The 27,453-nt window shown below is 46.5% G+C and overlaps 2 protein-coding genes across 5 annotated transcripts; one reads left to right on the top strand and one right to left on the bottom strand.

Moving 5' to 3' along the window:
* Nucleotides 1–351: 351 nt before the first annotated feature.
* Nucleotides 352–3,867, top strand: LOC120475519 (matrix metalloproteinase-19). Its single transcript, XM_039666236.2, has 9 exons — nt 352–495; nt 581–669; nt 1,024–1,148; nt 1,984–2,196; nt 2,346–2,591; nt 2,664–2,741; nt 2,824–2,988; nt 3,164–3,288; nt 3,365–3,867. The coding sequence occupies exons 1-9, from the start codon at nt 418–420 to the stop codon at nt 3,599–3,601; spliced, it is 1,356 nt and encodes a 451-aa protein (XP_039522170.2). The 5' UTR covers nt 352–417; the 3' UTR covers nt 3,602–3,867.
* A 3,606-nt stretch (nt 3,868–7,473) lies between these two features.
* Nucleotides 7,474–27,086, bottom strand: trim36 (tripartite motif containing 36). 4 transcript variants are annotated; one of them, XM_089119952.1, is made up of 11 exons: nt 26,892–27,070; nt 25,733–25,973; nt 24,863–24,892; nt 20,316–20,659; nt 18,924–19,070; nt 18,024–18,119; nt 17,572–17,825; nt 16,426–16,547; nt 11,856–12,158; nt 10,733–11,030; nt 7,474–9,320 (listed from the first exon to the last, which is right to left on the bottom strand). In XM_089119952.1, the coding sequence occupies exons 1-11, from the start codon at nt 26,949–26,951 to the stop codon at nt 8,978–8,980; spliced, it is 2,238 nt and encodes a 745-aa protein (XP_088976078.1). In that variant the 5' UTR covers nt 26,952–27,070; the 3' UTR covers nt 7,474–8,977. The 4 variants fall into 4 exon arrangements, with proteins under 4 accessions (XP_088976078.1, XP_088976080.1, XP_088976079.1 ...); XM_089119954.1 differs by lacking the exon at nt 26,892–27,070 and adding an exon at nt 26,360–26,526; XM_089119953.1 differs by lacking the exon at nt 24,863–24,892 and having other exon boundaries at nt 26,892–27,086.
* Nucleotides 27,087–27,453: the final 367 nt, after the last annotated feature.

Below are 27,453 nucleotides of genomic sequence, written 5' to 3'. Positions count from 1 at the left end.
AATATTGATCTCCTGCATCGACACTATTACATGAGAACTGAACTGAGCTGGACGATGACATCACAATTACTCCAGAGCAGGTATAAATGAACTAAATTAATAACTTTTTTACAACAGAAATGAACATCACTGAACTGACTAAAGCTGGACTGTGAAGCCGTTTCCTACTGGAACTGGTGCATTATTCTCCTTATCTCTATAAAGCTGCTCTGTGTTGTAAAAAGCGCTCACACACACACACACACTCCCTCTCTCTCTCTCACACACACACACACACACACACACACACTCCCTCTCTCTCACACACACACACACACTCCCTCTCTCTCTCTCTACACTCCCTCTCTCTCACACACACACACACACGCCCAGAGCAGTCGAGAGTCGCAGACAGCAGACGAACACACGGTAGCAGAGATGCGAGTCCTTGTGTTGCTGCTGTCTCTCGGGTCGGTGTGTGTCGCTCTGGGTCCAGCGCCGCTGACGGAGGCGACGGTAAGAAGGAACTCGTCTGTCTTTGCATTACAGTTCTGTAATTATTCTGAAGAGTTGTACAAGAGCTTGTTTTCCTGTCTGTCAGGTCTATCTGAAGCGATACGGTTATTTATCTTCCTCATCCAGCGCAGCTCATCAGGGGCTTCAAACACAGCAAATGAATGAGGCTCTTAGGTATCACACACACACACACACACACGCACGTGAGAGGGGTAAGCTGTGCCACTTTTACCTATGTTGTCCTCCAGGGAAGAAGAAATTAGATGAGGTAAAACCCAAACTCCTAAATCCGTGTCAGGATGTGTGCTATATCCACTGAAACGAGAAGACAGTGTCTGTGACATCATCAGCCTGTAGACCGTTTACATTTCAAACAAAAAGATGAACGTAAATGATGAAGCGAACCGCTCCAAAGTCTTGTTCTGCCACATGAAAAACATTCTGCAGTTTCCACGAGGAACAGGCTGACACAGCTTACCCCGCTCTCCTCCTCATCTGACCGACACATAAACACTAACCCTGTTCCAGACTCTTCCAGACGGTGACGGGGTTGCGGGCGACGGGTCGGCTGGACGGGCCGACGCTGGCCATGATGAGAGTGGCGCGCTGCGGGCTGACAGACGGCTTCACCGCGCTGGAGTATCGGCTCCTGGGTGCGTCTCGGTCTTTTGATTGGTTCTGTTGTTCCTATTTGCATCGCAACACGTCTGCCAATTACATCGACCCACATTACCACTGAAAGCATTCGACTACAACCTGTCCGAGATTTGCCACCATGGCGAGTGATGAAAATGTGTTTCAGTGCTGGAACATAAAAATAATTCCATCCAGAAGTCTGTATTTACCCTCAGATTGATCTCCAAGAAAACAGGATCTGGAGACTGTTAGCGCTGCGGTACGGCTACAGCTAACCCTAACCCTAACCCTGGATTAGATGTTGTTGAAAATGATTAACAGTTGAAAACGTTTCAACGAAATTTAGAAAAGTAATCAAATGTAAATGCATTACTTTAATAAAGTAACTGAAATAGTTACACTACGTTTAAAATAGGGTAACTTGTAATATAACCTATTGCATTTCCAAAGTCAAATCTTTATTAATTTAGCGCTTTTAACAACAGAGTGTTTCACAGCAGCTTTACAGAGATAACAGGAAAATAATGCAACAAAGATTGTTTTGGCTTTACAGCAGATCTAGAAGGAAAATCACTGTCCAGTTAAAGCGAGTTTCTGATTGATTCATTTCTGTTGTAAAGATCCTCAGTTATTAATTTAGGAGCCGCTTACACAACAGCGTTTACACTGACACCAGGACACCTTTAATGCGTTCATGTACACGACCACAGTGTTTCGGTGGCCTGAGAACGCAAACTTACAGAGTTCTCAGAGCACGTTTTTGAAAACAACCGTCACCTTGCCAACACTGTGTGTAAACGTGACTAAAAGAAGAAGGAAAAGGTGCCCGCTGTAAGCCTAGTGTGTTCACAGGTCACTGGCGTAAGAAGAGACTGACATATCGCATCTACAACCATCCTCTTCCTCTGGGCCGGCCTCGGACTCGAGCAGCGCTTCGGTCCGCCTTCAACTACTGGAGCGCCGTCTCTCAGCTGCACTTCCGAGAGGTCAACAGAGGTCACGCGGACATCCAGCTCTCCTTCCACAGAAGAGGCCAGGGATGCCCCGTTCCCTTTGACGGACCAGGTGACACTCTTTTACACATTTACAGTAAACGTTAGATGTTAGGGTTTGAAATGACAATCAGAAAAATCTTGTCTAATGGATGGATGATGTGGAAACGTGTCTGTTCGTTGAGCGTGTGCGGATGCGCATCTGTTGCTCTGGGGGTTCAGGGCAGGTTTTGGGTCACGCCGAGGGCCCGGAGTCTGGCGCGGTTCACTTCGATGCCGATGAGGTGTGGACGGAGGGGCGGAGTTACGGAACAAACTTGCGCATCGTCGCCGCCCATGAGATAGGCCACGCCCTCGGACTGGGCCACTCCCAGTTCCACAGCGCACTCATGAGTCCGGTGTACACGGGCTATCGGGACGGCTTCAGACTGCACCATGACGACATCCGTGGAATCCAGACTCTGTACGGTAAGAACACGGACTCGTGTTTCCACTGAAGCTTAACCACAGACGAAAGCGTATTTATATCACCTGTGACAGGAAAACCTGTGGAAAGACCATCCGCTGCTCCGTCTGTGCCGGACCCCTGCTCCGCGCCGCTGGACGCCCTCATGCTGGGTAACAGAACATCTCTGACCCGTCCAACACCCGAGGCGGGCCGTTCGACCTCACGTCCCTGTGCTCTCTCTCCTCTCTGAAGGACCTCTCCACAAGACGTCTGCTTTCAGAGGTCAGTACGTGTGGACCGTCTCGGACTCCGGCTACGGCACTCCCGTTCGGATCAGTGCCCTGTGGAAAGAGCTGCCCGCCAACATCAACGCAGCCGCTCACTCACAAAGAACCAACAAGTCCTATTTCCTTAAAGGTGACGTGTAAACCAACACAGTGTTGAATTCAATGAGATCTGCTGAGACAGAAATACATTTGGAAATATAAAGTAGAAATAAAAACATGTACTTTCAATATAGAACAGTTCTGAGGTGTCTATGTTGCATTTACTATTAATAATAATAACAACCAGTTGTACCTGATTGCCACAGGAGATAAAGTGTGGAGATACTCTGGCTTTAAACTGGACCACGGATACCCGAAACGACTCCGCATTCCCGCCGACATACACGCGGCGTTCTTCCTCAGCAGCCGGCGAGCGCTCGTCTTCATCAAGGTGACGGAGAGCCTGTTCTGGCAGTCCGAGTCGTTCTGTGAACAAGCCTAATTAGTGCTCGTCTGTTGATCTTTAGGGGTCGGATTACTGGCTGTGGGATGAACTGCGGTCCGGCAAACTCCTGCTCCGGCCCAGACCCGTGTCGCAGCTCGTCGCCGGCCTGCCCTGGGGTCCGGACGCGGCCGTGGCCCGCAGCGATGGAGGCCTGCTCGTGTTCAGAGGCGGGCGGTGCTGGAGCGCGAGTCCTGACCCTGACGCGCTGACGCTGGACGAGGGTTATTCGTGCCGCGCCACAGAGCCGTGTGACGACTAGCCCCGCAGAGTCCTGGTCACTTTACTTTACTCAAGAATTATTTTCATGGACATTATCTTCATGTCATAAATCAGACATATCAATTCATTGTCATTAGTAATCTCTCTTCTTTTTTTTTACATGAGCACACATTTATGCATGACTCAGGAGTATTAGAGGCTCATGGACTAATCTGTTAATCATTCGACTTAGTATTAATAAAGAGGACTGAAACTAAGTGTAAATGTTTTAATGGGTGTAAATGTCTGAGAGTGCTGAGATGAACACGTCTAATTTCACGTTTAAAGGAATTGAGGAAATATTGCCAAGCTGCTTTTTCTTACGCTCCTCAGGCTTGGAATGAAATTGCAAAATGCACTTAATCTAGATGCATTTTTAAACGTTTCTTACACAACGTTTCAAAGGACACTTGTTTTGATTCTTGATTTGCTACTATATATTTAGTTCTTGAATGTGTGAATTGTGATACTGTCATTTTGTGATTCTTTCGAGTGAAACTCTGCGGCCGCCTTGACCTGGTCTCTCTGCGAGAAGAGAGAGTGATTTCTCAACGAGATTCTCCTGGTTCAAAAATAAAGGTAATAAAGATACAGTGGATGATCATCATCTGCTGAACATCTCCTTCCACAGAAGGACGAAAGTCATACGGGTTTGGATCAACATGAGGATTAATTTAACTTTCACTAAAGCAGTCTCATCATAAACTATAGTACGAGTTAAACACAACCTCATATATAACCACATATTTGCCATGCCAGAAATTATGATTTCAAATTTCACAGAAGCAGCTTCAAATTCACCATGAACTAAACCAGTAACAGCACAGGAGTCTTTGGCACAGCTTGGGACAGAATAACACACAGCACACACATGAGCCTTTAGCGCACGAAGCAAAAGAGCATGGGAATGATAAGCACCAGGACATTGTGCCTGTTCTGCCAATAAGTGGCGCCACAAAAACACCACAACTTCACATCTGCTTAAAAATCATAACATGCATCTTCTGTGGAGCATACATATCAGACCAATCAAACATGCAGCCTACACCTGTCAATCAAACATGCAGCCTACACCTGTCAATCAAACATGCAGCCTACACCTGTCAATCAAACATGCAGCCTATACCTGTCAATCAAACATGCAGCCTATACCTGTCAATCAAACATGCAGCCTACACCTGTCAATCAAACATGCAGTGATGTTCAGTGATGTGTGTGATTCAGTGATGTGGTGTAAACCAGGGGCGATTCTAGGATTTTCCTTTTAGGGGGGCTAAGCCCCCAATGAGGGTATGATTAAAATAAAATAGGTCAAAGTTTAATTTAGGGTCTAATGCTCACTTTCATACCATGCAATTGAAGGGTTTTATAATCACTGTAGTCCTGACCTGAATTTGAGTTGTGTTAGTTAGGGGGGTTCGGGGTTTCCCAGAGAAAATTTTTAATTCTCTGAACTAATATGTGCATTTTAAGATGTTTTGAAGGCAATTTTTTTTTTTTTTTTTGATAAAACCATGTCATTGGGCAGCTGATTATTTTTCTCTCTTAATCTGCATCACACTCTTTTTCTCTTTGTTTTTCTCTTGCCCTCCTAAAGTTGAGCTTTGACTGATAATAGGCTTTTCGTTTTTATCTGACAATGAAGTAAGAAAACATGGGGGCCAACTGGTTGATTTTGCCTATGAATCATTTTCTCTGACGTGTTCATTTACTGAAAACTACTAGGAAAGGTAACTAAGTTTATAAAATTAATTCACATTAAAGGCTACACATTCATTATTGATCTCATGCCTTATCACACATTTGTATATGTGCACTGGAAACATTAGCACCAAAACAAATTCCTTCTGTGTGCAAGCACACTTGAGATAAAGATCTTTCTGATTCTGATGCCTTGTAGACAGGGCTTTATAATCAAAGAGGACCTACATTTGAGGTGGAGGTTTGGGGGTTACATTTTTTAATCTCTGATAAGTGCATTTCAAAACGTTTGAAGACCAAAAAAAAAGGATAAGAAATAGCTTTAAAACTATGTCAGTAGACTCTCTCCTCATCTCCATCATCCTTTCTTTTTTCAGTCTCCTCGTGCCCTTAAAGGCTACAATTTGTATTACTGATACAATTAATACATTAATACATCAATTAATCCTGTACCTACCCAGATAGCAAACTGACATTAAATCAACGTGGAAACGACGTTTCTCATGACATCGAAACAACGTTGATCTGGCATTGGTTTGCTCATCGAATAAACGTTGAACCAACGTCGCGCCATTCTTCAAAACTAACGGAAAATCGACGCAATTGGTTTGCTTTCCTAACGTTGAAACGATGTTGATTTCAAGTTGATTTTCCGTTAGTTTTGAAGAATGGCGCGTCTGACGTTGGTTCAACGTTAATTCGATGAGCAAAACAATGTCAGATCAACGTTGTTTCGATGTCATGTTTCCACGTTGATTCAATCTCAGTTTGCTAACATGATGAAAACGGCTTTGTTAATGTTTTTGTCCCCTCACAATGACAGTAATAAACGAATGATTACATTAGGCTGACGTTACATGCCTAATTTCAGTTCAAAAGGGCGAAATTAGACAAAACTAAATTAGTTTTCCTGATTATTTTTGTCATTCGTTTAACATTTATGACCTAAAAAATGTCAAATATATAACGTTATAAGTTTAGCAACTTACATCTTATCTCGCACTCGCCCGTGCACTGAATCAAGCGTCGAGTCGTGCTGCTAAAATCAGCGCCTGTGAATGTAAAGCCCGCCTACTTTGATTTGATTGGTCATCTCAAATATTCTGACATTGACGAGCAGTGACAGACAGACCAATGGGCTCAGATGAACACACACAATTTCCTCTCTCTTTTTGACGCTCTCTCTGCTCGGGAGCCGCCGACCGCATTTTTCGCTTGATATTTGCATTAAGTCAAGAACTGGCCAACCTTTTAGACGCTTTCGGTCGCTCTCAACGCTTTCTCCTAACCGCTGTCAATCCCATAATGCAATGCTCGAGCGTGAAGCTCGAGTTCCATAGGAATGAATTGAAAACGCGCTCTCCGCTCCGCGCCAGTGGACACGCACCGGTTGAGCGGCCGCAGAAACTCGCGCTTGTGCTCCCGCTAAACGCTCCGGCGCCGGCGTCGCTAAACCGTGTGGCGCAGGTAAACAGGCGCTCCATCTGTAATACACTGTCTTCAGTAAACATAAGTCCAGTATATATAGTTACACAGTATGTAATAGTAAGTTACAGTATATAGTAAATGGGATGCTATCGTCAAGGTTGTCCAGTAGAGGGCGGAAGGGGTTTGCATATCTGGCCTGGGATGCACAGAGATGGAGAGCAGGGGGTGTGTTAGTTCGTCAGCTGCTGCATTCTGTTAGTAAAGATCTCCATTGAATTATCTACATGTCTCCTCATGTATGATACACCCAAATGATATCATAATCTATAAATATAAATAATATGTAATAGTTGCAGAGGGGAACAGTGATCCCGCAGAGGAATGAAGAACTGATTCAGCTGATTCCTCCCTCATGTAAAGAATGCGACTTGTCTTGCCATCTTTTACATTACCCAAGATTTTTAGCTTAACTTAGCAGATACTATTATGCGATGCTAGCTTTGCGAGACAAAATGAACCCAACTGAAAACTCTTTCATTCTCATCCTATTCGCACTTCAAACCGTCTCTTCAAACCTTCAACAGCCTCGGCCACTGTAGACTTTCATCTATTTATTTTTTCATCATCATACTATATTCATTCATCAGCCATAGTGATATACATGTTGTTCACTCACAGCATTCCTTAATTCTGATATTTAAATATCTCTTTGGGGTGAAGGAAACAACAGGACTGATACAGATCTTAAAAGGACATTCATTTATTTAATACAAAAGCCCATAGTACATTAAAATAAGAGCACGCAGATGCAGGTGACAGAGACAGACGTACAGCGCCACCTTGCTGCTCCACATGATATTGCATCGCGCTCAGTGGCTGACATGCTTTAAAGTGCTAACTGGAGAACTCAAGCTCAGTACCGCAACAATCACAGACCCTGTTTAACATGTACAAGAAACTAGCAAAACATTTGGTTACAGGCTTCCAAAACACACACACACATGTTCTGCGACTCGACACACACCTGCAGCAAGTGTACATGTGCATAAACTCCTCACCAACATAATAAACCATTCCGATGGTGAGCGTGAAAGCATGAGAATGAAATTATATAGATTTAATAACAACAACAACAACAACAAAGGGAAATGGTGGAACTCATAAAAAACTAACCACACACACGGCACACACACACCCTTCTCGAAAACCACTGATTTAATACATACACTTTTTAAAATGATCACAAACATGTAAAAGCTCAATCTAACCATCTAAAGTGTTCACTTTCCGTATATGCGCTCATTGATTAATTGATTAGCATGAGAGGGAAGTGATCCATATATATAATACACTAATCGAGTAGTACGACGTCCCTAAAACTCCCCAACATGTTTTCCTCTATAACAGTCAGGAGAATACGAGACTGGTGCAGCACAACTACATAAACTAGCAGAACAAACTCCAGTCAGAGGTAGAAGAGCCTGCAGAATCACTCGCCTATCCCAGCAGGAGTCGGTCCGATCCCTTCAGAGCCCGTAATCTGCTTAATGAAGCCTTTATAGCCAGTAATCTGCCTAATGAAGCCACGAGCCGCGATTAACAATAAGGCCATATTAGTCCAGTCAAGACAGTTGCCTTGGCATTATAGTGCATACAGTAAGTACATGTGAGGTGTTCAAGTCTGTCTCGTAGAATCACATTTGGGTTCGCTTGATCAGCACCGGTTTGATTCACAGGCTACATTTATATAAAGGCGATCACGCGTTTCACTCCTGATTACAGAAACACGAGCGCACAATCATATCTACATGATGTTCTAGGACAGACTGATGTGTTTATTTACTCTTAAACATTTCTCTAAGTTAGCAGGTGCTGCTACAATAAAAACTAATAGTGCACAATCATGTGTTCAGTAGTGAATTCTTGTGTTCAAATCATATCGCTTGACCGAAAGCTCCCCTAAGTGTGTGTAAACGACGGTCAGTGATCAACAGTGTTCAGAAAGTGACATTGTGAGTCTTTGCATTATATTGGGTGTATTAATTAAGGTGTGCTGCGTGAAACCTGATGGTGTGTGTGTGAAACGTCCGCTCGGCTGATGTCACTGAAGGCACTCGAGATCGGATTGGCTCTTTGATCAGATTCACTTGTATAATTGCACAGCGACCCACGGTGTACGGCTACTGAGGGACGAGGAGCACATCACAGGACTAACAGACACCAGCCCGCCGGCTCCCGGGCCGGACCCTCACATGTAGGACAGGCGCTTGGCCGTGAGGAACTCCTCCAGGTGGACCGAGCCGCCGCCCAGGAGCCCGAACGCAGGGAACATGGTGCCGGAGCAGTCCACCGCCCTCTCGTACAGGCAGCGCATGCTGTCGGCGTCGTAGAAGAACACGCGGCCGGCGTCGTAGTCCAGGAGGACCCCGATCCGCTGCGGTGCGGGCAGAACCCGGCCCATGTCCCCGGCGCCGAGCGAGGCCTTCGGGACGAAGAGTCGACCCATGCCCACCGTCAGCAGCGTGAAGGGCTGAGACGCCTCGAAGCACGCGTCCTCGCTGCCGCTGTCGTGCCCGCTGTCCTGGTCATACCTGCGGGAGACACTCAAACTGAGACTGAAATCTTCATCAGAAACAGCTTTGGGTGTTCAAACACTACACTAATGTAAAACTGATGGTGTGTGAAGGCCTGCGTGCACCAAGAACTACATCAGCGGCACACCGGGGACACGTTCTGTCGTCGCTTTACTCGCAGGATGATTCTGATTGGCTGTCAATGTTTTTATCGTTCATCAGCTGGAAAAACGAGCTATTCTCAGAGAAGGAGAACGAGTATCTAAACCTGATGGTCTTTACAGTGATCGTGTGGCGTCGCACCGCACACTCATGATACAGCCAAACCCTGATCTTAGCCAATGAGAATCACCCATCCTGAAGCAGGGACGGCCTACGAACTCCCGTGAGTCTCAAAGCTGAACCTCTGCTGATGAAACTGCTAACTATCTGCAGTTAAAGATTTCTCTATTTTATTATAATTCTGACTCTTGTATTAATTCATCATTTCTGGTGTTTGACTGTAAATCCCCTTACGTCTTTTAGTTTGTCAAGATATTTAAAGCGTAGTTTTTGAAGTGCGCGTGTGTGGACGAGCTCTAGTGTGTGTGAACGAGCCTGTGATCCAATCTGGAAATAAAGCAAAATAACTGAGAAAAAAGAGAGAAATAGTCCTCAAATGCCATGTGCATAATTATAGCAAAACATCTAGCGTTCATTCGATCTGACCGTCGTGTTTGAGACGGGTTGGGGTTAGCAGTGAGTTAAGCCTAGTTCACACGACATGAGTTTAAGGCCGATTTGCAAATCGTTGAGCTCGCCGACAGGTCAGGGTGTATCGTGGGGGATTAGCGGGCGATGAATGCTCACCAATCTGTTAGTATGAAAGAGCAAACAAGAGCTGTCGCACGACTCAACCTCATGTGATGTCATGAGCTACAGCCAATCAGAGCAAGGCATGGGTTGAGTTCACCGGGTAAATCTTATTTTTTTCTTTTTTTTTTTGCGTATTTTCTCAGATCAAATTATCGTGCAAACAGTTTGCAGCACTAGTTTCTGTCTGACGTCTATATTCGCGTGTTGTGTGCTTCGTCTTCTTCGCTGGGTACTGGCGCGCGCTGTTTCGCGTCATTTCCGCCTCGTTTTATCGTGATTTTTTGTGACAAAGTGGTTTGTAGAAAAGATAGACGTTGGCTGACAGTTGTTGTCAGCTCCTGTACTGCGTTGCCCCCTGTAGCGGGTCAGTCACGTTGTGTCGTGTGGTGTGTGTGAACAGCTCAACAACACTCCTGATTTCACAGAGAGCAGGTCATGTAGAGTGAACCGCACAGTTCAGCCCGACGTTTTAAAATCATGTAGTGCTAACGAGGCTGTACGGCGCTACACGGGAAAAGCAGCCCAGGCGTGTGGGACGGGTGATCTGGAAGTCTCGCTGGACAGGAGTGTCTCACCTCGGGCTGCTGGAGTCTCGAGGGTTGTGGAACCACTCGGAGAGCTTGCAGTCGGACGCCACTCCCACCTTCACCATGTAGGAGTTGGGATCCACACGGAAGGCCCAGTAATGGCGTCCGTGAGAGATGCCCGTGTCCCCGATGATGTAGTCCAGGCATATATAACTCCCGGTCTGGACCCGCTCCGCACACAAGAGGAAGCTCAGGCCCGCCACGCTCTCCACCGAGTCCCGCCGCTTGCTCAGCGTGAGCCGCTCCGCACTGAAGCCACACTTCTCGTTAAACAGGAACCCAAACACTGAACACACATACACACCTCATTAAACACTGAGCACACACACACACTTATTAAACAGGAACCCAAACACTGAACACACACACACACACACACACCTCAATCAATGGCTATTTGACTAATTTAGCCTTTCATACAGATTTAATCAACATCAGCAGGGTGAAGGAATCATATGGTGGCATTATAATGTCAATAAATCGCGAGAAGATTTGAGATCCTGGCGAGAGGAAATGAGATCCGTGCGCGCACAAGCGAAAGCCGCACGCAGGCATATTACTTTAGGGCCCAGAATTACTCTGCTCACGAAAGCAGGATTGTAACCCGTGAGGAGAAACTGTGCTTTGAGCATGTGCCGAATCCCACGGATCCAGTCGGCATCATTTCACTACACATGATTGGTTACAGTTCCTGTCCTCTGTGATTGGCTGTACCATTTCACTGTGTGCCAAATTATTAAAACATGGAAAACTTTATATTACTCTTCAACTGTGACTTTATAATTTCCAGTAATAAAACATGAATTTATTTCACTTCTTAAGTTCATGTAGCAGAGATTAAAGGCTCTTCGCTGGTTGATATTTCTGTATTATACATTCTTTATTCTGATTTTCTGAGATATAGAGTTTTGATTTCCATGAGCTGTAATCATTGGCAGAACTATTCAGATAATTTAATAATTAATTTAGTAAAAGTAATAACACAGCCAATAATCGTGTTGACTTATCGCGATTATTTACATTATAAGTCAATAATCGCGATAATGTTTTATTGATATAATAATGCCGCCATAGAATCATGAATGTGTGTGTGTGTGTGTGTGTGTGTCACCTGGAGCCGGGGGCGTGTGGAAGGTCACGGCAGGACTGTAGGGACTGCACACACTGTTACGGAAGCTCTTCACCCTGAAGGAGTAACGGGAGTCGAGGGCCAGATCCGACACCACAGTGCTACTGCCGTACACACACTCCGTGGCCCTCCAGCGCGACTCTTCATCATCCTCCTCCTCACACACCCTCCTGAACTCAAGCACGTGGCGATCCGTGGGCAGGGAGTCCTCAGCCAGACGCCAGTGGATCAGGCCCTCGTTGTACACGCGGCAGCGGGAGAGATCGATCACGGGAGGGTCCGGGACTGTGGAAACACACACCAGCATCTCAGATCAACGTCTCACACGTGATTTACTCAAACGTTCAGGAGAAACTGCTGGAACAAACACACGAGAACAAGCCGTATGAACCGGGGAGAGTGCCTCGGGTTCGGGCACACACAAATCCCCCGGCCTGACGGAGCAACGACAGTCCACAATCGGACCCTCGGGGTGTTGACGAAGGGGGAAAGGTAACGGAAAACAGACGGCACTGGAGGAAGGTGGAGTCCGAAGCCCTGGAGCTCTGGGCCACGCCCGTCGAGACCCTACTATGACCCGAGTTAGGGGTTTCTAGGCGGCGGGGTCCCGGAGTTATAGCTGTTCAAATTTGGGGCACTTTTTCTAGTTTTGAAAATTTCTCCAAGTCCTAAACCTGCAGTGGATCAGGACTTCCAGGATCCCAGAGGCTCTGAACACAAGCCAGGGAAAGTTAACCTTTCTCAGGCACGGCCAGATCGCCCTGCGGTCCTGGAAGTCCTCTCGGAGACATGGGTCTCCACCACAACGAATGGATGGGATTTGGGTTTTACGCAAATATCTCAAATTTCACAGCGCCCCCGAGGCCCGGTACGCTCGTGTTTGGCCAAGGGTCCCCATGGAGAATTCAGGACGATCTGGAATAAACAAGCCGCATGAACACGTGTTTCTGTCATGTCTACCAGAGTCGAGGCGGCATCTATGAAAGCAGCTTAAAAAAACAAAACACAGCAAGCATTTGTTAGTTGTTTTTTTTAGAGGACAGCAGAATAGAAAGTTGTGTTGGCAGGAAAAATAATATACAGACAATAAACAGCCTGTCTCCCTCTAAACACACACAGCTCATAAATACATTTTTCAGAGACTAGCAAGCAATTGACCTTACGATGATTATATTTATTCACAAAACATGCAACAGAAGAAGTGGAGTGACACGGGTGAATGGTTCAGGGCTCCAGACTGCGAACATTTTTCCTGCCGGTACGACCAAATATTTATTTAGGTTAGTGAGCGACCACAACGTTGCTGAGCAGTGAATGCAAAAAAAAAAAAGACAGGGAAATAAAAATGCGCTACTCATTTATGCTTCACAGACCGTTTATTAGTACGGGCCAATAATAGACAGCGCTCCGATCTCGCCAGTCGCAGGCCGATCTCGAAACTCTTACTAGGAGGTCCAGTGAAGAAATCAATTGAATTCGCCTCAGAAATAGTAACGCCATCACTGCGAGATCTAGAGAGAAACACGCAGATTCGGCACAGCGTTCTCGGTTAGAAACCAGATATCAGATCAAACAGCGCTGATGTGGAAACCAGGAGAAACACTTATAGAAGGCCTTCAGTCCACAGATCAGCAACATTCACCATGGGTTTACTTTTTTTTTTACATTTTTTTTTTTTACATTTTTATGCATTTGGCAGACGCTTTTATCCAAAGCGACTTACATTGCATTGCAAGCTACACATTTTACATTCTCATCAGTTCTTGCTTGCTTGGGAATCAAACCCATGACCTTGGCGTTGCAAGCGCCAACGCTCTACTATTTGGCTACAGGAAAGCTTTACAGGTTTAGGCTAATGTAGGAACTCTAGCCATAACTACAGTGTTGAAACACAAGTACTACACCTTTTTCCAGAACTTCAAAACTATAATAATACAATTGTTATTTTTAAAGGCGGGGTATGTGATTCTTTTTTGACAATTTTTTTTCAAAAATTGGGAAATTTGAATAATTGCATTGAAAGGTGATTTAAGGTGTGCCCCTAAATTTTCTCCTATGTTCCTAACCCTAACCCCTATGTTCAGTCGAGGGCCACAGCGCTCCTAGCAAACACAGCTAGTCTGAATGCTTGCATGCACAGTTTGAGCGAATGAACATCCAGAACACATTAAAGTTTCTGTGTTCAGTAGACCAGTGTCGTGTTAACGGCCCATAAGATAACAACTAATGATCTTTACAACAGAAGTGAATCAAAACTAACTTTATCTGGACGATAACTTTATTGTAGATCTGCTGTAAAGCCTGAACACTCTGTGTGACTGTAATCTGCTGTTATCACTGTAACGCTGCTGTGAAACTCTGTATTGTTAAAGCGCTGTATAGATGAAGGTGACGTCACATTACAAAAGCTGCTGCTGGGAAAGGGTTTAAAGCGTCACACAGTCCTATTACTGTTCCTCTGAGAAAGACCTTCACCTTCCCAGAGCGAGACACACGTGACCCGAGGCCCGTCTGCCAAGAGCCCGGGCTCAGCGCCCGCTTCTCCTGAACAACAAGCTATTGATCCGCACGGGAGACGCATGAAGCCGGACGGAGGAGAACAGGAGAGAGAGAGAGAGAGACGTTAGAGTTCAGCAGAATTTAAAAGCATCACTGCGTTTTGCCTCGTCAGCGATTCATCACATTAGACGACTGACATGATGAAGATTACAGGCATCCGGAGCATCAGGGCGGATCAATACGCTTCCAGAAGAGCCTCAGTTTCTGCGGTCGGCAAGAGAGCACTTCTTCACTCAGCGAAGCCCTGAACAGACACGCTGGTAAACAGGCCTGGGTGTGTTCCAATCCTCCAGCCGGTGGAACGAGACGCACAGTGGGAAACGGGATAAAACCACCGATTCTCCATCCGATCCCGGAGAGCCTTTGCAGGAATGACCTGAGCTCAAGGAGAGCGTGTATCCGTACACAATTACACAATCATTCACCTTTACGGCTTCTGCTAACAGCGCTAGCGGCTCAGGGCGACGGCTTCTGCTAACGGCGCTAGCGGCTCAGGGCGACGGCTTCTGCTAACGGCGCTAGCGGCTCAGGGCGACGGCTTCTGCTAACAGCGCTAGCGGCTCAGGGCGACGGCTTCTGCTAACAGCGCTAGCGGCTCAGGGCGACGGCTTCTGCTAACAGCGCTAGCGGCTCAGGGCGACGGCTTCTGCTAACAGCGCTAGCGGCTCAGGGCGACGGCTTCTGCTAACGGCGCTAGCGGCTCAGGGCGACGGCTTCTGCTAACAGCGCTAGCGGCTCAGGGCGACGGCTTCTGCTAACAGCGCTAACGGCTCAGGGTGACGGCTTCTGCTAACGGCGCTAGCGGCTCAGGGCGACGGCTTCTGCTAACGGCGCTAGCGGCTCAGGGCGCGACGGCTTCTGCTAACGGCGCTAGCGGCTCAGGCCGATGGCTTCTGCTAACGGCGCTAGTGGCTCAGGGCGCGACGGCTTCTGCTAACGGCGCTAGCGGCTCAGGGTGCGACGGCTTCTGCTAACAGCGCTAGCGGCTCAGGGTGCGACGGCTTCTGCTAACAGCGCTAGCGGCTCAGGGCGACGGCTTCCGCTAACAGCGCTAGCGGCTCAGGGCGCGACGGCTTCTGCTAACAGCGCTAGCGGCTCAGGGCGACGGCTTCTGCTAACAGCGCTAGCGGCTCAGGGCGACGGCTTCTGCTAACAGCGCTAGCGGCTCAGGGCGCGACGGCTTCTGCTAACAGCGCTAGCGGCTCAGGGCGACGGCTTCTGCTAACAGCGCTAGCGGCTCAGGGCGACGGCTTCTGCTAACAGCGCTAGCGGCTCAGGGCGCGACGGCTTCTGCTAACAGCGCTAGCGGCTCAGGGCGACGGCTTCTGCTAACAGCGCTAGCGGCTCAGGGTGACTGCTTCTGCTAACAGCGCTAGCGGCTCAGGGTGACGGCTTCTGCTAACAGCGCTAGCGGCTCAGGGCGCGACGGCTTCTGCTAACAGCGCTAGCGGCTCAGGGCGACGGCTTCTGCTAACAGCGCTAGCGGCTCAGGGCGCGACGGCTTCTGCTAACGACGCTAACGGCTCAGGGTGCGACGGCTTCTGCTAACAGCGCTAGCGGCTCAGGGCGCGACGGCTTCTGCTAACAGCGCTAGCGGCTCAGGGTGACGGCTTCCGCTAACAGCGCTAGCGGCTCAGGGTGACGGCTTCTGCTAACAGCGCTAGCGGCTCAGGGCGCGACGGCTTCTGCTAACAGCGCTAGCGGCTCAGGGCGACGGCTTCTGCTAACGGCGCTAGTGGCTCAGGGCGACGGCTTCTGCTAACGACGCTAATGGCTCAGGGCGATGGCTTCTGCTAACGCCGCTAGTGGCTCAGGGCAACGGCTTCTGCTAACGCCGCTAATGGCTCAGGGCGATGGCTTCTGCTAACGACGCTAATGGCTCAGGGCAACGGCTTCTGCTAACAGCGCTAGCGGCTCAGGGCAACGGCTTCTGCTAACGCCGCTAGTGGCTCAGGGCGACGGCCTCTACAAACAGCGCTAGCGGCTCAGTTACCTCCACCGAAGCTGAGCTCCTTCAGCAAGATCTCCTCCTTCGACGTGTCCAACACAAACTCCTCAAACGACGGGGTCGCCGAAGCCTGGAAGGTCTTCAGGGACTCGGTGGCTTTCTGGATCCTGTCAAAAACAAACACAATCAAGGCCATTCACATCCAATTATCATTACAATGGCATCAACAGTTTCAAAGAGTTTCCAACAGCAGAATTGATTTCATGACTCTTCTTTACTTACGAGATTGATGTACCAGAGAGAAAACTATAACCCTGTGTAAATGAGTCTCAGAGGAACAATGCTGCCCGTTCTCTGCTCTGGGAGAATCATGCAAATCAACAGCAGGATTTATTACTGTCAGGCTGCTTGGAAACAATTGGTTTTGCATAAAGCCATACAGAAATAACCGAAAACGACATGGAGTCCATCGGGACCAGCCACTGTGGATATCAGGAACAGCGCTGACGACAACACCAGCGGAAACATTGCGCTATGAATGAACAAGTTAAAAGAGTCCACAAATCAGCAAACATTCACCATGAGCATTTTCTGTTCATCCGTCAAAGATCGCCCACATTTATAAAGCTAAAAGTTTCAAGATGTAGGAAAACTCACACCAATCAAAAAAATAAAAAATATACATTGTTAGTCTGGGGCTCTGTGAGCTTAACATACAGAAATTACAATGTGCAGTTTCATTTTAAGTCTATTTATTACCAAAGCATCTGTCCGTAATAGTCAAAATGGGGGTAAATGTGAATAACCGCAGTACAGGTTAATGAAAGGAGCGCCCCTAAAGCTTCTGCCGTGCTCCTAATAATGTTCAGTCAGGGGCCACAGCGCTCCTAGCAAACAGAGCTAGTCTGGCGCCCTGCGCTGCATTATAAAGCTAGAAATAATGACTAAGGGTTTGTAGAAAGGGAAAGCCAAAGCGGCTTAGTGGACTAATAGAGATCAGTTATCAGGATTACAGTGAACGCACAATGAACCTTGTGGTTTAAATCTAGAAACAAGCCAGTGGACAAAGATGGGGGATTACAGGCACGTGCGGAGGGCAAGAACAGACCCGAGGCCCGTCGCGTCACCAGCAGAGAACGAGCAGCACGACCCTGAGACGAGTGTGTGAACACAGGAGTCCTGCACACACACCTGACGTGCAGCAGTTTGGCCGTCTGGACGAAGCAGGACTGATCGGTCTCCTTCAGCACCTCCTGAGCGTATCCCACAAGCCCACTGTTCTCCAGCATGCCCTGGTACTCCTCCACCTGGGCCCGGAGCCGGTCCACTCGCAGGGTTCTGGCCTGCTCCACGCACCGCAGCATCTCAGTCCTGCGCTCCTGCAGCGTCTCGAAGAGCCGCTCGAAGTGTTCGTTAGCCCGCCGCTCCGCCAGCTGCCCGTTCTCCTGCGGTCACGAGAACACCGTCACACACCCCCCGGAGACGCCAGCGTGCAAACACACACACATACGCCACTCACAGAGGGGCGTGTGCTAAATCAATAATGAGTAAGTCACATGAATGAGGGATCATAAATCAGCTCGGCTAAACGAGACGTTTCCGGAAGCTCGACCAATCAGGATCGAGCAGAAGCGGCTTCTTACCTCTGTGCGATTGATCATCGTTTCCAGTTCAGAAATCTGAGTCCTCACTTGGTCTTCTTTGCTAATTAAGTAATGGATACTCTTCGACAGCTTCTCCTGTTGTTGACAGAGTAAAGCCCATTACAACACAGTGGAAAACTGGATTTCCGGCCAGTGTGAGAAACATAATTCCACTTCTGTGAGACGCTGGACAGAACATCATAAGATGGAAATGATCACATTAAACATGCATGAGTTACGGCTCGTTTACAGTCGCCTGATATTTCTGACCTCTTAATCGCAGGCACACCTATTCACCAGAAACACGAGCGCTTGCCTCAGCTCAGGCAGACACATCAATACTTTAGGGGTCGGGAATTGTGTTATAAAAACACACTGTACCTTTCAGAACTGAAAACCTCTGCTAGTCCAGCTTAAGCTGAAACCAAACTCCCAAAATTACCAGTTTATCTATAATGATAATCACTTTTCAACAGCTGGAAGAGTAAAAACATGGTACAAGTTTGTAAAAAAGAGTTCCACATGTAGAGATGTTAGCCAATCACAGCAGTGGGCGTTTCCATTGGAGTCTCACAGCCAATCACAGCAGTGGGCGTTTCCACTGGAGTCTCACAGCCAATCACAGCAGTGGGCATTTCCACTGGAGTCCTAAATCAGACCTGCTAATTTATTTAATTCAAAATGCATTTGTTCAAATGAGAGGATTAAAATCAGGATGGAAAATGGGCATTTATTTGTAAATTATGTCAAGTACAAGTAAGAATAAGTGGCAGCTCTAGAAACATTTACCCATATAAACATAAAAGCCCCTGAAGGCCGTTTTTAATGTAAAACGTGCATCTCAGGAAACAAGGAAGCAAGGACCCGCTGTTGCTTCGATGGATGTTTAACGGGACGTACCTTGAGGATCTTGTAGGCGCTGCTCATGGAAGTGACTCTGTGATTAGCGTGAGATCCTCCGAGTTTGCAGAGATGACACACGGGACGCCGGCACACCTCACAGTACATGTTGACCTTCTCCATCTCGTGCTCGGGACACATCAGCACCTGCGAGGAGAGGCAGAGATCGCGATGGACTAATACTCTGTAATGCTGCCCGAATCACACGGTTCCTTCATTGGCCAGAGGAGAACCGGCCCCGACTGAGTCTGGGTTCCCCTGAGGTGTTTCTCCATTCTGTCCCTGATGGAGTTTGGGTTCCTTGCCACTGTTGCCTTGCTTTTGGCTTGCTCAGTTGGGGACATTTAATATTCAACAATAATATTGATCTGTATTCTATTATTTTCATGTCATCACTGTGAAGCTGCTTTGATACCTGGATTGTAAAAAGCACTATAGAAATAAATGTGACTTGACCGCGAGGCAGTGATGGACTAGATCACTAGATATAATCATTATATGGTTATATCCTTATATTTGCATTTCTTCATTTAGCTGACGCTTTTATACAAAGCGACTTACAATTGCTCTATAAGTCAGAGGTCACACGCCTCTGGAGCAACTAGGGGTTAAGTGTCTCGCTCAGGGACACATTGGTCTCTCACACCAAAGGCATGTGTCTTACCCACTGCGCCATCACCACCCCTAAGACCACCCACAGTTTCCACCCAGATTCGAACTGGGGACCTTTCACATGTGAGGCGAACGTGATAACCACTACACTACGGACAGTGTGGTTCCCTAACCCTAACCCTAACCCCGACTCACTGACTTCCAAACTGAGGAAGACCATTAATGTTCATCGCAAAAATATGAACTGAGCTGAAATATATTTGTTGGACGTTAAATTTAGGTTTAAATGTCAACATTTAAGTTTTCATAATTTAAGTATTTTATGAGAGCGGTAACTGTAAAGGAATAACTGCATGTAATTGAACATAAATGTAAGACATTTCTAACATTTACAGCATAAAGAAAAGACAGAAAGGAGTCACTGTTTGCAGAGCGAATGCGTGTTTCCTGCAGAACAGTCCTCTTACCTGTTAACACCAAGTTTGTGTTTTTATTTTGATTTATTAATCTTTACTATTATTATTATCTTAATTTTTAATGAAATGGATTAAACGGTCCTTTTGCTTTATAGCTTTTGTCCATCCCATAGATATAGAATTATTCATGTTTTCATTGCATTCAATGTTTGTTTGACGGACAGCTTTGGCCGGGACGTGGAATAGTGTGTTTAGTCAATGAAAAAAGAACAGAAAATTGGGCTTTTTAAAATGGAGTATTGGATTAATGTAAGAAATGATAGCCGTCAGTTGCGGCCCTGAATGAGTGCGTGGAGGCGGGCACCTTGGGCCTGAAGTTGGTGGTGGGTCCCACGTACTCGTGCTGGGCTTTGGGCGTCCCCCAGGGGTGGTTGAGCTTGAAGCACTCGTTGCAGTAGCTGGTCCGGCAGTCCATGCAGCTCTTGGTGGCCTCGTGGAGCGGCGGCTTACACACACTGCACATGATGGCCACGGCCGCGCGGGCCGCCTGACGGTAGCGCTCCACGATACTCTCCAGCGTGAAGTTCCTGAAGAGCATGCTGATCCCGCGCTCCCCGAGGTCAATGTCGTGCTGACAGCCGGGACACGGGAACGTGGTGATGCGCGGCGTGACGGAGGAGCGCCTCCACCCGGGAGAGGAGATGGAGCCTGAGCGACACGAGAGACCAGTCAGAGGAGCGGGGGACAAGTGGACGGGGCGCACACACACACACACGCGCACGCACACACACACACACACACACTCACACGCACACACACACACACACACACACACACTCACACGCACACACACACACACACACATACACACACACACATAGGGATGTAACGATTCACTCGCAACCGTTTGAAAATCGATAAAAACGTGTGACGATTCAAGTCGGTTGAAATGTTAAACGAATCGCGATTCACGTTTTAAAAACAGCAGGACGTTCACTGAATAGCCTGTGAAGCTGTGAACCTCGCTTTACAGACACAATATCAGCGGGCACACACTAATATCAGCGGGCACACACTAATATCAGCGGGCACACACTAATATCAGCGGGCACACACTAATATCAGCGGGCACACACTAATATCAGCGGGCACACACTGGCACGAACCTAGCGAGTGTTTTCACTTCATTCCTAAGGACCTTGAGCTTGTGTGAGCACTCATAGTAATGAACTGAAAACGCTTGTTTTGGTCCGCTCGCGCCGCGCCAGTGTGTGCCATAGACTGTGTGCCCGCGCTGTCAAACACATGGCGACGGCAAGCGTAGATATTGACTCGGTTGATCAGAGCTGTGGCGGCATTGACTATTCGTAGACTAATAATAATCACCACCGTGAGAAGCACATCACCTCCGCTTTCACGTAATAGTCATTAATACGACAAGTGTGTGAGAGCTACGGAGATCACAAGCTGCGTCAGTGTTTCCATGGCAACAATGTGTCGGATTTATTTTACTATCTCTTTATCTAAATGTGTACATGGATTTATTTATTTTTTATAGAATTTGTTGATGGTTATGGCATATTTTGCTAAATGTGTTCTGCTTTTTTTAATGCTTTCTAGATTAATGATACAACTTATGACAAAATTAAAATCTTTCCTTAATTGCAATGTAAAACGCCTGTCAATGTGGTAGGCCTTCTAATTTTACAAACTTTTATTTAGTGTGCAAAGGTGACCAGTGTCCAGCCTCTGGACCAGACAGACAGAAACAACCTTGAAGGGAATATTTTTTTCAATGTAGTTTTATTATTTGACAAATATATTTCAAAATGAAACAGAAATGTGCAGCATTTCGTCTGAGAATTGGTCTTAAATCTCATTTGTTAAAAAAATCGTGAGAAAATCATATCGTGAAACCGGTATCGTGAATCGTATCGCATCGTGAGTTGAGTGAATCGTTACATCCCTTCACACACACACACACACACACACACACTGAAACGCGCACACACACTCAAACAGACACAAAATAAAGCAGTATGAATAAGGTCAGACACAGATGGAGAGACTCAGAGACAGTGGAAACAGCAGACAGTGATCTGGACAAGCGAGATGTCAAAAATGGAAATTAACCACTTTGGAAAAAAACAAAACTGAATGACAGACTGATGACGAGGTATTGCAGTGATGAGGTCGAGGGCACTGTTCTTAAAGCTGCAGTGTGTCATTTCTGTTAGACACTGAAGGTGATTCAAAGATCGTTTTCTAACAGGACGGCGTTCAGCCTCGACAAAACGCTGCACACCGGTTTTAAACAGAAACCGTGACGCGAGGAACACGCCGTTCTGATGACGCAAGAGCTGCAACTACGGCAGCTGAGAAGGGCATTCTTTGTGAAGAATTTTCAGAGCCTGATGAAGTCGGTATAAATGTGTTTAATAATACAAAATATGCCCCGTGTCCCAGTCTGTGCACTTGAGCACCGCCCAGAACATCCCGATCGAGTGAAGGGGTTTGGGGAAGCACATATTTACCTCATTCAGACTAAAACACATCTATTTAGCCTCACATACTGACTTTATATTTCATACTGTTTTAATACCCTGTATTTTCTTTCTCACTTTTAGAAAAAGCACTATTTCCCTTTATTTTCTATTCCAAATGTCATACACTTGCAAGGAATCCAAAAACATAAACTACATTACTATGTCGAAATCCTATATTTTTACAATGAATCGTACGACAAACGTCTCCTAATATCCTCAGTTGTTGTTGCGTATAGCGAGCCGCATCGAACACGTTTGTAAATGACTTTCCTTGAGCCCACTGGGCGAGGTCACTTTAATAGCGCGTGCTTTATATACATGTTGCTGCTGATTGGACTGCAGTTCTGACACACCCACCAAACGCATCTCAACCCCCGGAGCACGCCGGTTACAGGAAACATGGCGTTCGCCACGGAAACCGTAGCAAAACATTGCGCGACGTTTTGAACTTAAATGTGCCCCAGGTTTACCCAAACACTCCATCTGTCATTGGTCAGTCAAACAGGAAGCCCCGCCCCTAACCCACGTGATTGGCGGAGACAGTAGTTGACCTGACCCTGCTCAAACAGAACAATGTCATGAAAGAGTCAGTGTTTTGCTTGTCAGGAGCCAATTAGTGATGCATCGTAATTAAAAATATTGTGGCGGAACCAAAACCAGAAATTCTGGACAGCCTGGGCTGAAAGCTGAAACTGAACAATTATTTTAAATTCTTTTTTTGTGTGTGTGTGTGTGATTACTTGGTCTTGTGTCAGGTGGTGTTTCTAACTTAACATCTAGACTCGAACAACAACTTTGAAATATTCAATTAATATTAATAAATATTTATACTATTACTCACAAAATGAATACAGAAGAATAAATAACATCTTGAGATGTTGTGCTAAACAGACTCTGCAGGTAAACGTGCTTTATTAAAGGAGTAGTTCACTTTAAAAAAACTTTTGCTGATAATTTACTCACCCCCGTCCCGTGTCATCCAAGATGTCCATACAGGCGAGTAGATTACCAGCAAAAGTTTTCTTAAAGTGAACTACTCCGTTAATGAGAGACCTTTCTGTGCATTTGTAAGCGTGATTAACCCAACACAGATCAGATCAACACACACTGCAGCTTTAAAGCCTCTCTCTCCTGTTTGTCCAGGTCAGTGTCGTGGGATTTTGCCACTTCACAAGCAGGAAAATCATTTTAGGGTGAAAGAAATCACATCTCCAGCAGGCATTTGAAACAGAACATCTGAAGAGATATGCAAACAAACAGTAAATGAAGAGATCACGGTACGATGCAGCAGACACACGTGCAGCACAGATGATGAAGCCACGCATGCGGACGATGATGATGATGATGATGCAGACGAGCGAGGACGAGGCCAACATCTGAACGAGCGGCGGGTTCAGATCAGACATGGAGTGTGTATGAGGAAGTAAAGCGTGTACTTATGCCGTGAGTGTGCTGTGCCGCTCGGCATGCTGGGAACTGATGGAGAACAACAAACGCTCATCAGGCCCGTCAGCACAAGCTCATTCCCTACAGAACCACATCAGCGCACGGCTAACGATGGCGAGAGCAGTGTGTTAAAGTGTGTTCCTCGTTAGTCGTGAGGGAAGCGTTTGACACGGAAGGGTAGAGCGGGTTCTGGATTAATAACTACGTCTCCTCGAGCTCAGCGGTCACAGCAAGAGTATTGCCATGCTGTTACCACTTGGTTTCTGCTGCCTGCCTCAGTGTTATGTCCAGTATGTGCCTTAATGTGGCCTCTGTATGATTATTGTTTGTGTCGTGTTGCATTGTCTTACTGCATGAATTGTTATTGTGCCTTTGCAATCTGTGTCTGTTTGCTTATTTGTTTGAATTGCGTGTCACATGTTTAGTATGTCTGTCCCCTGTGGATAAGTCCTGCTGTAAGTATAATTGTAATGTATTGTATTGATGTATGCCCATTCACAACTGGCGGGGGACTAGAGCTGGAGATTAGCCGCAGAGGCTAAAGGGACTGTCCACGTCATTAAAAAACTAATAAACTAAACCTGACAAGACGTTATTTAATAATTCAACCTAGTTCAGTGCTATTTATTTGGTTGCTGCTGTCTAGAGGAAAAATGTCTCAATATCCTCTCTGTGTGAGTGTGTGTGTGTGTGTGTGTGTGAAGCGGAGGATTCCTGAGCCGCTCCAGGGCAACGTCTGCCGTCCTGCAAACACACGGCTCTCACGCTCAGTGCGTCTGTCAAACGCTCACGGGTGTGTGTGTGTGTGTGTGAGTGTGTGTGTTACGCAGCTGCCGCATCTACTCTGATCGAGAAGAGAAATGAGCACACACTTCTAGAGACACACTACAGCTAATGAGATTACGTGACCCACATCTACCTCTCCCTCCAAACGCCCTCCTCAGTGAGGCTGCAGGCGACAGAGAGAAGAGGACAACACTGACAGTGGTTAGACGGCAACAGAAGTGGAGTGAAACCTGATTCACAACCAATGACTGAACATGAAAACAACAGCATCACATTTCTTGGGGGAAAACTGCAATGAAAGCCAACTGTATAAAAGAAGAGATGAAGAAAGGCACTAAAACTCATCATTCCTGCAGTAAAACTGACCCAAAACAAATGAGTTCATGTAATTTAATCTGCTTTGGGTCTCACACCCAGATTCTAAGAGGATAACAACAAATAAACAATGTTGGCCTAAACAAAACACATCAACTTAACAAATTATAATAGCAAGTTCTTATGAGATGCATGAATCTTGTATTTAAATTAAAATAAAATGTAACCATATTACTTCCATCCATTTCAAAAGCAAAGTAGACTTTTAACCCTCTGGGGTCGGCAATCGCACCGGCGTGACCCCTTCATCCGAGAGACTCAAAATACTGATTTTGAAGTGTTACACATCATTCGATCCTGTTAAGAGTATATTTTTTTGTATACAAAGTGTTCGATTTTAATTTTTAGTTTTTTCAATAACCATGCATAAACAATATTCTCTTAGATATGATGTTAGGCCTGTTTGTGCTAAATAGAGTGTAATTTCATCTGTGCCATTAATATGTTTATAAGCAACTGAAAAAAGCACTGGCGATGTCAAGCACCCTCAAGGACCCCTAAACCCCTCCGAACCCAGAGGGTTAATCAAACTGCCTGTCTTTTGGATGGAAGAAGGTGCCTCAAACCAAGTAATGCGAGTGATTTATAGGTTTCTGAGTGTTGTTTATCCGGAGTCAAGTCGGATTACCTGATCGCACCAGCCGGTCCAGTCTCTCCGTGCTCGGGGACGGGACTCTGGAGCGAGGGCTGCCCGGGTTCGAGCTCTCTGAGCCCGCGTCGGTGCTGAAGGAGTCCTCATGGTTCGGGAGGAGCACGTCTTTAACACACCGGTGACACACACTGTGCTGACAGGGCAAGATGAGCGGCTGAGTGAACAACTCTTTACAGATCGGACAGATCAGCTCCCTCTCGATGCTCTTCATCGGCACCTGTCGACACACACACACACACACACACACACACAACTGTGAAAACGTTCAGAATTCGGCATCAAAACTCCGACGAGAAGAGTTTCACCGCAGTTAGAGAAGCGCGAGATGATTCAGAGGAGTCAGATGATTGATTCAGATGATTGATTCAGACGCGACTCACGCGCGCTTGGGGAAGTAACGAACTTCCACTGTTCACTTTCGCATTTCTATTCTAAGCCTAAAAGTACGACTGTCTAGTTGAGAAAAACCTGCGACGAGGATGAAGGTCTACAATGCCTTTATTTTCCTCGTTTACAAACTACACTCAAAACAATCGCTTCAACTTTCTCTCAGCAAACAATAGCAGCTTCATTGTCGAGGATGAAGAGCTGAGGCGGACTCACCAGGATCGAGCTTCGCCGGGACATCGCGAGCAGAAGAAAGACAAACTCCGCGTTCCTGTTCCAACTTCGCAAATGAGAGATTGGCACAATTAGAGGATGAATCGCACAACGTGACGCGCGTTAATGCGCGAGCGGCGCGACACCGTGGACAACAAGCCGAAATGTGGGCGGAGTCACTGCCCGTCACTATAGCAACCCTGCAGCGAAACCATTTAGTATTTAAATAAGGGGCGGGGTCCGCAACAGAACAGCACATCATTGATTTATACATTATACGAATCATCATTCATATCCCAGTCGACGCCAAATTCTTCGAGTTCTTAAGCTCACAATATTATAAACTAATTATTTTTCTTCTTTTATATAATAAATGATTTAAAACAACGAAGTGACGTCATTTGCACGGGATATTGATGCGGATGAATGAGCGAATATTATTTCTCCATGACAGAGAAAGAGCAGCATGAAGCATCAGCATAATACAGTGATTAATAATCGCATGATTGCAGCCTCGAGTGTTTTATCATCTCACCTCGCCTCTCTCGATGCGCTCCACTATACTCGCGAACTCGGACATCTCCGAGTCCGACATCCTGATGAGCGATGACCGAGCCCGAGACGAGGTGATGGTTATGAGTTCTCCTCGATATCCTCCTCATCACAGCACAGCCTGTCGCGAGCACGGGAACCTCACTCACTCAGCCGAGGGTGACGCGCACACGGGACTCCGCCCCTCGCCCGGTCTGTGGGCGTGGCCTCGCGGGACTGACAGCTCTTTGTGTGGCTCTGCCATCTAATAAAACTTTTATGATGTCACAGATAATCAGACACCAGATCAACAGCTCTGACTCCAGGAACAGTCAGTGGGACATAAACAGTGTTTATTACAATAAATACTGTATTACAGGCGAAGACCATGGGCATGTGTGTATTCACATGATCTTCGCATCCATGATTTTCCTCATTGGACATGTCATATATGCTTTCATGACATATGTGGCTCATTTATTGTTTTAACTATAACAGATGTAGTATATTGTGTGGCATGTGTGTGTAGATCTCAGTACAAGCAGGACTTTGAAACGGAGTAAAAA

The sequence above is a fragment of the Pimephales promelas genome, chromosome 14 (genome assembly GCF_988280905.1).
Source record: "Pimephales promelas chromosome 14, fPimPro1.hap1.1, whole genome shotgun sequence".
Taxonomy (NCBI): domain Eukaryota; kingdom Metazoa; phylum Chordata; class Actinopteri; order Cypriniformes; family Leuciscidae; genus Pimephales; species Pimephales promelas.
This window is presented reverse-complemented; position numbering and strand designations above follow the sequence as displayed.